This window comes from Argopecten irradians, unplaced genomic scaffold (genome assembly GCF_041381155.1).
Source record: "Argopecten irradians isolate NY unplaced genomic scaffold, Ai_NY scaffold_1101, whole genome shotgun sequence".
Classification (NCBI taxonomy): Eukaryota; Metazoa; Mollusca; class Bivalvia; order Pectinida; family Pectinidae; genus Argopecten; species Argopecten irradians.
This window is the reverse complement of record NW_027188568.1, coordinates 4,787-18,960: the sequence shown is the minus strand read 5'-3', so window position 1 is coordinate 18,960 and position 14,174 is coordinate 4,787. Positions and strand designations below refer to the sequence as shown.

At 34.5% G+C, this 14,174-nt stretch overlaps 1 protein-coding gene across 1 annotated transcript; it reads right to left on the bottom strand.

The window, feature by feature from the left end:
* Positions 1–2,070: 2,070 nt before the first annotated feature.
* LOC138313950 (uncharacterized) lies at positions 2,071–13,844 on the bottom strand. Its single transcript, XM_069254177.1, has 5 exons — positions 12,313–13,844; positions 6,057–6,189; positions 5,706–5,842; positions 3,026–3,200; positions 2,071–2,409 (listed from the first exon to the last, which is right to left on the bottom strand). Exons 3-5 carry the CDS (start codon positions 5,802–5,804, stop codon positions 2,150–2,152), a joined length of 534 nt encoding a protein of 177 aa, XP_069110278.1. The 5' UTR covers positions 5,805–5,842; positions 6,057–6,189; positions 12,313–13,844; the 3' UTR covers positions 2,071–2,149.
* Positions 13,845–14,174: the final 330 nt, after the last annotated feature.

Here is a 14,174-nt window from a genome sequence, read left to right as displayed (position 1 = left end):
AAAGTACTCAAAGTACTGCAAATACAACAGCAGAAACAGAAAGAAATTAAATGAATTTCCGAAATCAAAATAAATTAACCATTATAAAGACTTTCATAACAATTCAACTGACCAAAGAAAATACATGTTTTGTTTGACATTCTTCTAAATTAAAATTCCTACATAATATAAAAGATTTCAAAATAAAGAAAACAATAGTTTTGTATTCATTCAAATTGAGTTTTTTTCCCTATACAACGTACTCTTTACTTTTGTGTTGCACATACATTTAGGTAAAACCATGCACAAATGACGGCAGCCTTATAAGTTATATTGCCTTTACCACAGATCTGTTTTCAATTATCATTTAAAAACATTATTTTAATGTACACAGAAAGAAATTCTGATTAGTTTACTTTATAACCCTTCGGTCTATAAACCTACATATGGAACTTGAGATATATCCCTTCAGTACTTTCTGACAAATAGCAAATTAAACTAGCAAAATCAAAGATGGCAGCCGGTCAGCTATCTTGTTGACCGATCAATTACCAAACGCCATATGCAAAACTAGGGGCCCTAGGGGAACCTACATATGAAATTTAAGGAAGATCACTTCAGTACTTTATGAGAAATTGCAAAAACATACTTTAACTATCAAAATCCAAGAAGATGGCTGCCTGGCGGCCATCTTGTTGACCGATCCGTCCATTAATGCAATATGCACAATTAGGGCCCCAGGGGAACCTATATATGAAATTTGAGAAAGATCTCTAAAAACAAAATGCAAATAATATACTGAAGCCTATCTCAATATTGAAAAGTCAATGTACCATTAGAATCAGATCTAATCTACTCATTAAAGCAAATTTCTGTCAAATCTGACCAGTAGTTTTGACTTCTACGAGCAATTTAATTTTCGAACAATCAGGTGCAGCGGCAATCTTAAAAATATTTTGAAAGGGCCTTAACGGTCATCTACTATTGGCACAATACAACACCTCGCAGAATATAGTAGTATATATATCCTTGTCCTCTGAATACATACATGTACTGTATACATAAATACAACTCTTTATATATTTTTTTTCTTTCCTTTTTATTCCCCCTAAGTATTTTTCAAACTATTTTACAAACATGTCTTCTCTGGTCTTTTTTTCTATTTTTGTTTTTATCCTAAACCCAGTATGATTGAGTGAGAGAATGTCACAGTGAGTAAATTGAATTAGTAATACCGGTAATTACAGAATTGATAATGTTGGTGGGGAAGTATGTTTGATTGCGTGTAATTAATATGTATTTATTTACTGTATTGATGAAATGACACTTTGGAAAAATAATACAATTACAAAAAAAAAAAAAAAAAAAAAACACATGATTAGGAAACAATCACAAAATTTGATATTTAATTTTTCAGTGAGATAGCTAGACTGATTACCTTTGACTTATAGGTTCACGGACTCCTCATCAGCCTAAACGATAAACCATCATCTGATTTTAAATACTTGAAGCGTGGAAAATAATTCATCAGTATTAAAAACAGGTACCTTTTGTCCAAAGACCTTGACCTTTGGTCAGTTGATTTCATGTTTAATTCTGACCAACTTTACTTCATTTTATCATAACTAAATGTTTCATCAGTGAAAATGTGCATAAATTCATCTTTAAAAAGTTCCAATTGTAGGTCCCACCCGTATGTCCCAAAAGGCTGAACCAGACTCATTTATACAAATTAAGATAGCACTCCCATGTTCTGTTAATCAATGGGCCTTAACTCAGCCAAGGCCCTGAAATATTTTACTATGTTAAAAACTTTCGAGAAGATCCGATATTATTTGCGAGAGTTTGTATATGGAAACAGACAAAGAGAAAGACAGACCTAAAGTAAGATCCCTTGTTTCGGTAAACGTGGGGATACAAACTAAATATGTCTACACTATTTTGTTTTTCTTTGTACTGTTAACCAACTTAATATTTTGGGGAAAGATCCCAACACATCTGGGTTCCAGCATAGGCTAAAAGGTTACTTGTAACAAGTGGACTAAATGTTGGAAGTTCAGATGAACTGAAGTATTACAAGATGCCCCCTCTATTTGATCCAGCTATATACATGTTGAGCTATGCCAGTTTGGTTTAGGTTAAGAAAAATGGCACTATGACAGCTATAAAATCACTGCAGTCCATAAAATGTGTTTGAAAATGCATAGTCATATAACTCAAATAATTTAGCTTCTTCTGGGAGCTGCATATGAACAGTTGGTCTTGGCATCCTCATCACATTGATGCATGTATTAGCTGTGGGGATGAAGGATTCGTCAACACCATGAAAAACAATGGAAGGATGAAGTTCAAAACCAAGAACAGGCTCCTCCTCTGATGATGTTGTGAATTGTAGCACTTTCCCCAGAGTAACACATCTTCTTCTGCCACCTATAAAATATTAAGAATATTAGGCACTAGAATAGAAAACAACCCATACCTTGACCAGTTAAAGTCTAATGACTAATATTGAAGATCAATGACATTATCCATAATCCATAATATTTACTGAATATTACATGTTAATTATTATATTTAAGGATTAACTTGAATAGATTTTTTTATGTAATGGAGATATAACACAAAAATCTGAGTGTACTCTAAATATTTAAAACCGCGGTTTATGATGAGAGTACACTCAGATTTTTGTGTTATATCTCCATAACATAAATTTTTTTTAATTCAAATTAATCCTTATAATTCGATTTACTAAAGATAATCTCTTTAATACTCAAAATTTATTTTGGGAATCTTTTGTCTATTTTTTCCTTTATGGGCTGATAAAGTAAATCTTTAAGCTAATGAAAATGCTCGTAACAAGCAAAATTGAATTATAAACACATACCGGTATTCAACCAAATATATCCTGTCAAAAGTTTTGGATCATTTGAAATAGGATTAAATTATTTTTAGAGATGAGGACAACACAGGGTCTCTGGTTCATTGGATATTGCAGACAGACTGCAATTTTTTCCTAGACTGTAGTAAAGTTATTAAGGTTGCTTACTGGCGACTTCTCTCAAATATCGCAGGAATGCTGCATATACTTTCTTTTCCATTTCTTTACTGTTGCTTCCATCTTCAGAAAATTGTGGCTTTAGCAATGTGGTCAACATTCTGTATGTCATTTTATTGGTTGTTGGTTGAAACAAGAATTGGAAAGCTGGAACTTTTTTGCAAAGCTGTAGAAATATAAGAGAAAAGAAGAGGTGACATTAAACAAGTTAAAACTCAATTAATCTCAAGTAACATTATAGAAACTGAAATCCACACCTTCAAACAAAAACTTAGCCCAAGTGCACCTACAAGTATTTATTGTATATATAGTGAAAACAATAAGATTTCATATCAGTCAAGTTTGAGCCAATTGCCACAGGTACAACTTAAGAGAAGTTTACAGTTTTCAGGAAAATTTCAATTCCATTGACATGATACAAAATGGTCATCACACATTTGACTGTTATTGTGCTATAACCATTTTTCCCCAAGGCCAAGAGTTAACAAATTTTATATATGGACAGACAATAATGGTCAAGCCTTTTACACTGTATCAAAATGCAAAGAAAGGAATTTATGAACACACATTAGGCATAACAATTTTTAAGAGGCCAAAGGGCCTTCACAGTCATCTGACTATTAGTAGAAACAACATACAAATGTAGTAGAAATATACATTAGAGCCTGAAGAAAAAATGTTCAAGTAAAATACAAATATTTTTTCACTTAAAGTCCCAAAATCCGTATCTGTCTTATTTTTCATGATTTAGAAGAATGTTGAAAAAAAAAACCACCTGTTGTAAATCATGCAGAGACAGGACTTAATCGAAGTCAAGACGAGTGATAACGATTCAGAAACTTTTGATAAAAATAAAATAAATATTGAACATCGTTAGCTAGGTGGGTCCCATTTAGAAAATCAAGCCAAAATTAGCAGACATTCCAAAGTCGTTGCCGAGAAGGTCATGTGACTATATAGCTACCATAACTACGTAACGTCTGTCCGAACTCTTCCGAGAATGGGTAATGAACTTTCTGACTTCCGTTCGGCAGTAATCATAACTTCTATGGCGACCAGTTTAAACTAAAGGCACGTTTACAACTTCAAGTATCGACTTTCAACAACTGCTGTACCAATGGTAATTTTAGCTACATCTAAAAATACTAACAATATCTGGGTCAAATCAATCTTGATTTTTTGTTGATAGTTACGTATAATGTGGCTTTAACTAATACATCATGTACATTTAATTAGTAGAAGTTGTTAGTTCATGATATATATTTGACTATATGCATGACCTTGAAACAGTGTCATATTTTTCAAGTAAAGAAACTTAAAAGTGCTTCGAATTCTTGCAGCATGCGACAAATAAAATATATATCTCAGTACTTTTAGCATTTATTTTCTTAAGAACTTTCACATTTAACCTGTGACCTTGAAAGAAAGTTGTTTGATCAAACTTGGTAGCACTTCATCCCAGTATGCTACAGGCCCAATATATCAGTACACTAAGCCATTATTATTGAGAAATCATTTGAATGAAAAGTTTACAGATGGAACAAGGCAGCATAGGAAGCATGATGACTTTAGCTCATTTGGATGCTTTAGGTCAGATGACCTAACAAGATGCCCATGGGCCTTAGCGGTCACCTGAGTTCAGATACAGAATGAAACAAAGACATATAAACACTATATATTGGCCCATCAGGCTCTTGAAATCAGTTAATGATTTTATAACTTTGACTTTTCAATCTGGTTCCAATTGTTTCCAATTCTAAAGAGTTTTTTTTTTTTAATTTTAGTCATTTTGACCCAATTTGGCCCTGCCAATCTGCCCCTGGGGGTCGGCCAGGACCAATATGGATATGATGCTAAAATGCTATTGTAGGGTAATAATTATAACCAAGTTTGACTCATTTCCTATGAAAATTAAGCAAATAATGCTCATAAATGTGTTTTTTTCCAATATAAAACTATAATAGATTTGACTCCCTACTCAGGGGGAAATCTGACATACCAGGGCCATGAAATTCACAATTTTTTTAAAGGGCCTTAAAAAGACCTTCTTATCTATGAAGAGTATTTGGTTCCATCAAATCTGTGAATTCAGAAGGAGACTTTAGAAATTTTAGCCATTTTAATCCATTTTGGCCCCACCCTGTGGCCACTAGGGGTTGGCCTGGACCAATATGGATATGATATTAAAATACTATCTCGATCAGGCTAATAATTCTAATATATTTGACTCATTTCCTATGAAAATTGAGCAAATAATGCTCATAAATATGTTTCTATGAAGAATATTTGATTCTACCATTTCTGGAATTTCAGAAGAAGATTTTTGGAGTTTTAGCCTATTTGACCCCTTTTGGCCCCACCCCTCAGGCCCTTGGGGGGCGGGGACCATATAATTCACATTTTTGGTTGACCTTTGGCTATGGAAGGTTTCTGCAAAATTTTAACAAATTTGGTTCAGTAGTTTTGGAGAAGACGTCAAAAATGTAAATCATTTATCGCCATACTATGGACGACAGAGACGATGGACAAAAGGCGATTAGAATAGGTCACTTGAGACTTCATCTCAGGTGACCTAAAAATGTATGTAGCATAAAATGATTCTTCATGATAATATTTGTAAACCATATTAATGTATGTAAAGCCTTCAAAAAGTGTCAATAAATCAGCAAACCTGATAAACTCCAAGAGCGTCGAGGCCAGATCGGAGACTGGCAATGCATGGGCTTACTGGGTTCTCTCCAAACAGTTCTGATTGGACATCTTGTGACATAAAAGTTGGGATGCTTCCATTTTGGAGTACACTTAATGCTGAAGTACATTGAAAACAACCAGAACTGTAAGCCGATGGCTGACTAATACCCCCCCTCCTCTATTCAGAGGTGCCTGGTTTGTTTGAAATATCTTTACATAGTCCCCTACATTGCTGTGAGTTCCCATTGAAATTGACTCAGGAGGGAAAATATTTCTACAATAACCTGTGTATATTGACCTTGTTACTAAGAAATAATAATAAAATACTTACCAAATATCTTTCCAACAACTTCATAATCTTCCCAAAGAAGATGGCGAAGTCCTTTATCGAAGTAGATGTCTTTGATTTCACGTAAAATTATCCGGAAAAATTCTTTCCTGGGTCCCCCAAAGTCAAGAGCAGTCTGAAGAAAACATAAAACAAACACTAGGAGATAGTAAAGTCTGAAATTACTACGTTTTATCTGAATTATTCAGACTTTCCTAGTAGAATCAGACAAGTTTTATAATATTCAGACAAATTCTAAAGATTCAGACACGTTTTTTTAAATTCAGACAAGTCACCTAAAATTCAGACAAATGTAATCGAAAATTCAGACAAATGTCATCGAAAATTCAGAGTTGTCGCTGAAGATATTGGCTCCCTGCCAGCAGTCACCTTCGATAAGGTACTGGCCCCCTGCCAGGGTCGGTCACGGCTGAGCGCACGGCTTACCTGTGTTTCAGCTAGCCAGAATTGGCCAAGTGCCAGGTCCCAGCATGAGCTACCGGTTACCGAGACATCAATCTGTCAGGGTAGTATGTCAGGTGAATGGAGTGAAGCTTGTTAAATTAATCTCAAATAAAATCATTCAGAAACAGATATGTTGTCTTGCTATTGTTTTTTTTTTTCATTACAATTGCAAATTTCCAGTGTGAACTACCGGTTGCAGGGTATAAGTAATGGTACTGTAGTTAATCAGGTAAGAGAAGTGAAGTTTTTGTAACTTAATCTGAATAAAATTCATTCCAAAAACTGAAGCATTGTCTTGTTGTTGCTGTTTGTAAATAAATAAAACTGCCAAATCAAAGCGTGAACTACCGATTACCGGGGTATAAGAAATGGTAGTATATCAGGTAGAAGTAAAGTGAAGTTTTTGTAAAAGGATCTGAATAAAATTCATTCCGTAATTAAACAGAAGTATTGTCTTGTTGTTGTTTGTAACTAAATAAAACAGCCAAATCCCAGCGTGAACTACCGATTGCAGGGTATATGAAATGGTACTTTAGTTAATCAGGTAAGTGAAAGTTTTTGTAAAAGAATCTGAAAAAAATTCTTTCCGGAATTAAACAGAAGTATTGTCTTGTTGTTGTTTGTAACTAAATAAAACTGTCAAATCCCAGCGTGAACTACCGATTGCCGGGGTATAATTAATGGTAGTATATCAGGTAAGAGAAGTGAAGTTTTTGTGGAAGGATCTGAATAAAATTCTTTCCGGAATTAAACAGAAGTTTTGTGTTGTTGTTTGTAAATAAGTAAAACTGCTAAATCCCAGCGTGAACTACCGATTGCCGGGGTATAATTAATGGTAGTATATCAGGTAAGAGAACAGGAGTTTTTGTAAAAGGATTTGAATAAAATTCATTCCGTAATTAAACGTAAAAATTGTGTTGTTGTTGTTTGTAACTAAACAAAAGTGTCAAATCCCAGCGTGAACTACCGATTATCGGGATATAATTAATGGTAGTATATCAGGTAAGAGAAGTGAAGTTATTGTAAAAGAATCGAATTAAAATTCATTCCGGAATTAAAGTATTGTCTTGTTGTTTGTAACTAAATAAAACTGCCAAATCCAAGCGTGAACTACCGATTACCGGGGTATAAGAAATGGTAGTATATCAGGTAAGAGAAGTGAAGTTTTTGTAAAAGAATCAGATTAAAATTCATTCCGGAATTAAAGTATTGTCTTGTTGTTTGTATCTACATAAAACTGTCAAATCCCAGCGTGAACTACCGATTACCGGGGTATAAGAAATGGTAGTATACCAGATAAAAGAAGTGAAGTTTTTGTAAAAGGATCTGAATAAATTTCATTCCGAAATTAAACAGAAGTATCGTATGTTCTATGGTTTCAAAATGAATACAAATATTCTTCGGTTGTAAAAATGATGAATATTTAATAACTATCGTTATGTTTTTCCTCCTGCACTGGTCCTATGATATCTGAAATTGAACTAAAACTCTTGAACAAGAATTTATACGATCAAATAGCTGTTCGTGAAAAATAAACAAGAGAAAAAAAACAGTGAATTATAATTTAATAGTTTCAAAATTATGTTGATCTCTTCAACAGTTATGCATCACGATGTTAATTTGGTAGTTTCTTCGATCTTCTCTGGTCCTACGATATCTGAAACAAGATCTGCAGGTTACGTTATTAAAACTGTTGTAGTAACACACATCCCAAACGTAATAAAATACAAGAAATGGCTTCTAGATAGTAGCCCAGAAATGCCCACAGTAAGTATATATATTGGGACGTTGACCGACCAGTTAGCCGGCCGGACACAGGTAAAGTAGCTGTGCCAGCGAGGCATGGTCTCACAGCGGGAGTCTTCACACCTCCCGGTGAAGAATATAGCCTCCGGACCAGGCTTGAGAAAAAGTCGTAGATTACTTTACAACTCGTAACATAACTTTACTATTCGTAATATAACCGTAATTTTTACGAATATGATAAGAAAATACTATGTGATTTTACCAAGCTGCTTTATCGTTGGATACTTAACAGAATAAATAATGTAATGCTGGCTTGACGATAAGAAATTAACCAGTCATGTAGATACAAACAACAAGACAATACTTTAATTCCGGAATGAATTTTAATCTGATTCTTTTACAAAAACTTTACTTCTCTTAATCTCTTACCTGATATACTACCATTAATTATACCCCGGTAATCGGTAGTTCACGCTGGGATTTGACAGTTTTATTTAGTTACAAACAACAACAAGGCAAGACTTCTGTTTAATTCCGGAATGATTTTTTTTCAGATTCTTTTACAAAAACTTTATATACCAAACCATTCCGTGTACGCTTTAATAAATAAATCTGCCGATATTTTGAAATTTATTCTGATTTATGTTACGTGTTTTATTCAATAAAGGCATTTTTCAGAAATATCGAGAAGTTAAAGTCGCATAATATATGTTTCGTCTTTATGTCCAGCAAGTTATCGTTTCTACAAACTTAACGTAAATATGATTGATTTTCAGTCAAACGTTCATATGTTTCATTTAAAATATTAATTTCAACACAAGACGATACATACATCATGAGAATATAGTACCAAACAGGTAGCGAGTTGTCCTAATTTTAAAAAAAAATGTGTATAACCAGAGACATACATAATTTATTTTATCTACATCTCTGTTATATTATGTCTACGTCTCTGGAATAACTCACGGGGAAAATCACCATTGTAAACTAAATCACAACCTGTGTTAACTAAGCAAAGTACCTGGCCGCGGGCAAAGCGTTACAAAGACAATGAGGGATCACACATATTGATAGCGGGGAAAGCCCACCTGTTGTTTGATTGACAGCCACAGGTACGCTAATTAGTAATTGATCCATGTCACTGCAACTCACAGGTAAGTGCCCGAGCAATTTTCTTCTGATTCTTTAACAAAAACTTCACTTCTCTTACCTGATATACTACCATTTCTTATATCCCGACAATCGGTAGTTCAAGCTGGGATTTGGCATTTTTATTTAGTTATAAAACAACAACAACAAGACAATACTTCAGTTTAATTACGGAATGAATTTTATTCAGATTCTTTTCCAAAAACTTCACTTCTCTTACCTGATATACTACCATTTCTTATACCCCGGTAATCGGTAGTTCACGCTTGGATTTGGCAGTTTTATTTAGTTACAAACAACAAGACAATAATTTAATTCCGGAATGAATTTTAATCCGATTCTTTTACAATAACTTCACTTCTCTTACCGGATATACTACCATTAATTATATCCCGATAATCGGAAGTTCACGCTGGGATTTGGCATTTTTATTTTGTTACTAACAATAAAAAGGCAATACTTCAGTTTAATTTCGGAATGAATTTTATTCAGATTCTTTTACAAAAACTTCACTTCTCTTACCTGATATACTACCATTTCTTATACCCCGGTAATCGGTAGTTCACGCTTGGATTTGGCAGTTTTATTTAGTTACAAACAACAAGACAATACTTTAATTCCGGAATGAATACTTTAATTCCGGAATGAATTTTAATTCGATTCTTTTACAATAACTTCACTTCTCTTACCTGATATACTACCATTAATTATATCCCGATAATCGGTAGTTCACGCTGGGATTTGACACTTTTGTTTAGTTACAAACAACAACAACACAATTTTTACGTTTAATTACGGAATGAATTTTATTCAAATCCTTTTACAAAAACTCCTGTTCTCTTACCTGATATACTACCATTAATTATACCCCGGCAATCGGTAGTTCACGCTGGGATTTAGCAGTTTTACTTATTTACAAACAACAACACAAAACTTCTGTTTAATTCCGGAAAGAATTTTATTCAGATCCTTTCACAAAAACTTCACTTCTCTTACCTGATATACTACCATTAATTATACCCCGGCAATCGGTAGTTCACGTTCGGATTTGGCAGTTTTACTTATTTACAAACAACAACACAATACATCCGTTTAATTCCGGAAAGAATTTTATTCAGATCCTTTTACAAAAACTTCACTTCTCTTACCTGATATACTACCATTAATTATACCCCGGCAATCGGTAGTTCACGCTGGGATTTGACAGTTTTATTTAGTTACAAACAACAACAAGACAATACTTCTGTTTAATTCCGGAAAGAATTTTTTTCAGATTCTTTTACAAAAAACTTCACTTACCTGATTAACTAAAGTACCATTTCATATACCCTGCAATCGGTAGTTCACGCTGGGATTTGGCTGTTTTATTTAGTTACAAACAACAACAAGACAATACTTCTGTTTAATTACGGAATGAGTTTTATTCAGATCCTTTTACAAAAACTTCACTCCTTTTACCTGATATACTTCCATGATTTATGCCCCGGATATCGGTTGTTCACACTCGGATTTGGCAGTTTTATTTATTTACAAACAGCAACAACAAGACAATGCTTCAGTTTTTGGAATGAATTTTATTCAGATTAAGTTACAAAAACTTCACTTCTCTTACCTGATTAACTACAGTACCATTACTTATACCCTGCAACCGGTAGTTCACACTGGAAATTTGCAATTGTAATGAAAAAAAACAATAGCAAGACAACATATCTGTTTCTGAATGATTTTATTTGAGATTAATTTAACAAGCTTCACTCCATTCACCTGACATACTACCCTGACAGATTGATGTCTCGGTAACCGGTAGCTCATGCTGGGACCTGGCACTTGGCCAATTCTGGCTAGCTGAAACACAGGTAAGCCGTGCGCTCAGCCGTGACCGACCCTGGCAGGGGGCCAGTACCTTATCGAAGGTGACTGCTGGCAGGGAGCCAATATCTTCAGCGACAACTCTGAATTTTCGATGACATTTGTCTGAATTTTCGATTACATTTGTCTGAATTTTAGGTGACTTGTCTGAATTTAAAAAAACGTGTCTGAATCTTTAGAATTTATCTGAATATTATAAAACTTGTCTGATTCTACTAGGAAAGTCTGAATAATTCAGATAAAACGTAGTAATTTCAGACTTTACTATCTCCTAGTGATGGATTTATAATATTTCAATAATATCATCATTTTCCTTTCCATCGAAAAATGCTGTTTGGTGGTCATAAAACATTCATTGAATAGTCATTTGACATTAAACTACAGTATTCATCTATCTTTCTCAACAAGAACTGTGACACACGACTATTGCATTGAGGAGAAATAGCCAGAAACCATTACAAATCTGAGCCCCTTTCATTGTCTTTCTTTTTTTTCCAAATCTATTAAGAAATAAAAGCAACAGGCATCTTGACCTTGATCCAACAACTCTGAAATTTGAACTTGTCCAAGATATTTTTTTCCTTGACATCTAGATCTGTTTGAAGCCTAATGAAAAATCCGTGACATAGTAAAGCCGCATTAACTCAGCTATATATAGAGCACTGACAAAGATCTAGCAAACATTTACTGGTACATACTTAAAGAGAAAAACTGATCCTGCACCTCTGTTTCACTGCGCCGATACAGAAATAATTATTGTATAATGCTTGCATTGTTTAAACATGCAACATGTGTATACCTAGCATAAAAGGAGAGATATTGAAAATATAATACATTTATCAATTATGTAAATTTGTTGAAGAGTATATCTATGTAGATGCTGTTCTGACCTGATAAAATCAGATTTTAATCAAGGATAAATCAAAGTTTCAAATTGCATTATTTTCAACATAGAGATTAAGTCATTCACAAATAAGCAGATAAAATGGTCCAAGGACACTGCTTTAATTATAAGGAACATAGCATATACCTCGTCATAAAATTGTACTTCCAATGTATCCCTGAGATCCTCTATAGCGGATATTTCTGGTTTTGTGGTTTCCCAGGGGTTCTTTCTATCAATAAGTATGAAATTTGTACTTCCTTCAATAATCTCGCTTCATTTTTTATTTCCAATGGTCTGCCAGTGACAATTTTGGATTGAAATACCCTTAAGATTTCAACCGGGTTTGAAAGATTTTCTTTCTGGCACAATTCTGAAATATTGTTGACAATACTACTAACAGCTTCTTGTGGTACAAAAGAAGATTTGGCATTGGTGTATCCTCATCAGGATGAAATGATGGACGAGACAGCGATGGACGAGACAGCGATGTATCTTGACGGTTTGGCAAAACTGATGAAGAGTTGTGTTGATTTGGCACTGGTGTATCCTCATCAGGATGAAATGATGGACGAGACAGCAATGTATCTTGACGGTTTGGCAAAACTGATGAAGAGTTGTGTTGATTTGGCACTGGTGTATCCTCATCAGGATGAAATGATGGACGAGACAGCGATGGACGAGACAGCGATGTATCTTGACGGTTTGGCAAAACTGATGAAGAGTTGTGTTGATTTGGCACTGGTGTATCCTCATCAGGATGAAATGATGGACGAGACAGCAATGTATCTTGACGGTTTGGCAAAACTGATGAAGAGTTGTGTTGATTTGGCACTGGTGTATCCTCATCAGGATGAAATGATGGACGAGACAGCAATGTATCTTGACGGTTTGGCAAAACTGATGAAGAGTTGTGTTGATTTGGCACTGGTGTATCCTCATCAGGATGAAATGATGGACGAGACAGCGATGGACGAGACAGCGATGTATCTTGACGGTTTGGCAAAACTGATGAAGAGTTGTGTTGATTTGGCACTGGTGTATCCTCATCAGGATGAAATGATGGACGAGACAGCAATGTATCTTGATGATTTGGTAAACCTGGCGATGAAGAGTTACGTTGATTTGATTCTAGGATAGGCTCATGATTACCAGATATTTCTTCTGATCCTTGATTTGTCCTATACAATCCTTCACAGGACTCAACATGTTGTCTCAAAGTTTTTTATTGGATAACTTTTTTTACATAAATTACATTTACTTTTTACCTCTTCCATTTCTTCAGCACTAGCAATTGGATCACAGTTCAAGTCATGTTGAATAGGTCTAATATAAATTGTTGACTGTGGATTTGTGTGACTCTGAAGGTTCTCTCCTGACCAAGCTGAATGAATAAGTTCCAAATTCCGGCATGTTTGGGTTGCTCTCAACAGTTCAAAGCCACCGGCATTCTGCAATTTTGGAAATCCAGAGATTTGGGCATTTCTCTCCAAAATATCTGATGATAATTTCTCTAGGATATCATTTGGGGTATCAAATTTTGAAAGTTTTATTCTTTTGATTCCTAGTCCTGCACTTGATAGGACTTCCTTTTCTTTTGGTGTTGGTATTTTTTCTTGGTTTTTAGAGGCTAAACACAAAAAATTTCGTGAAAATGTTCTATCAGTCCTTTTGTTCCTACTAGTACCGTCTTTGACCGAGACCTACTCTGTCTGTTTCCATATGATGAAAATAGCCGTGTTCTTTCATCAGTAATTTCCTGCACAAGGTTTCTGGCTGATGAACCTGATGGAGAGACGACGCCATGCTGATCATTTTCTTGATATGTTTCAAGATGTATTCGAAACCTATGCCTCTCTCCTATCGTTACGATTCCTAACCGTGCAAGCTCTGTGTCAGATAATTTCTTGGCTGTATTTATGTCCACTCTTTCCCTGTCAAAGTTTGACAGCAGACTTTGCAACCCTATTTTCTTCAAAAGGTCTTCCATAGTGGTAATAATCTGAAAA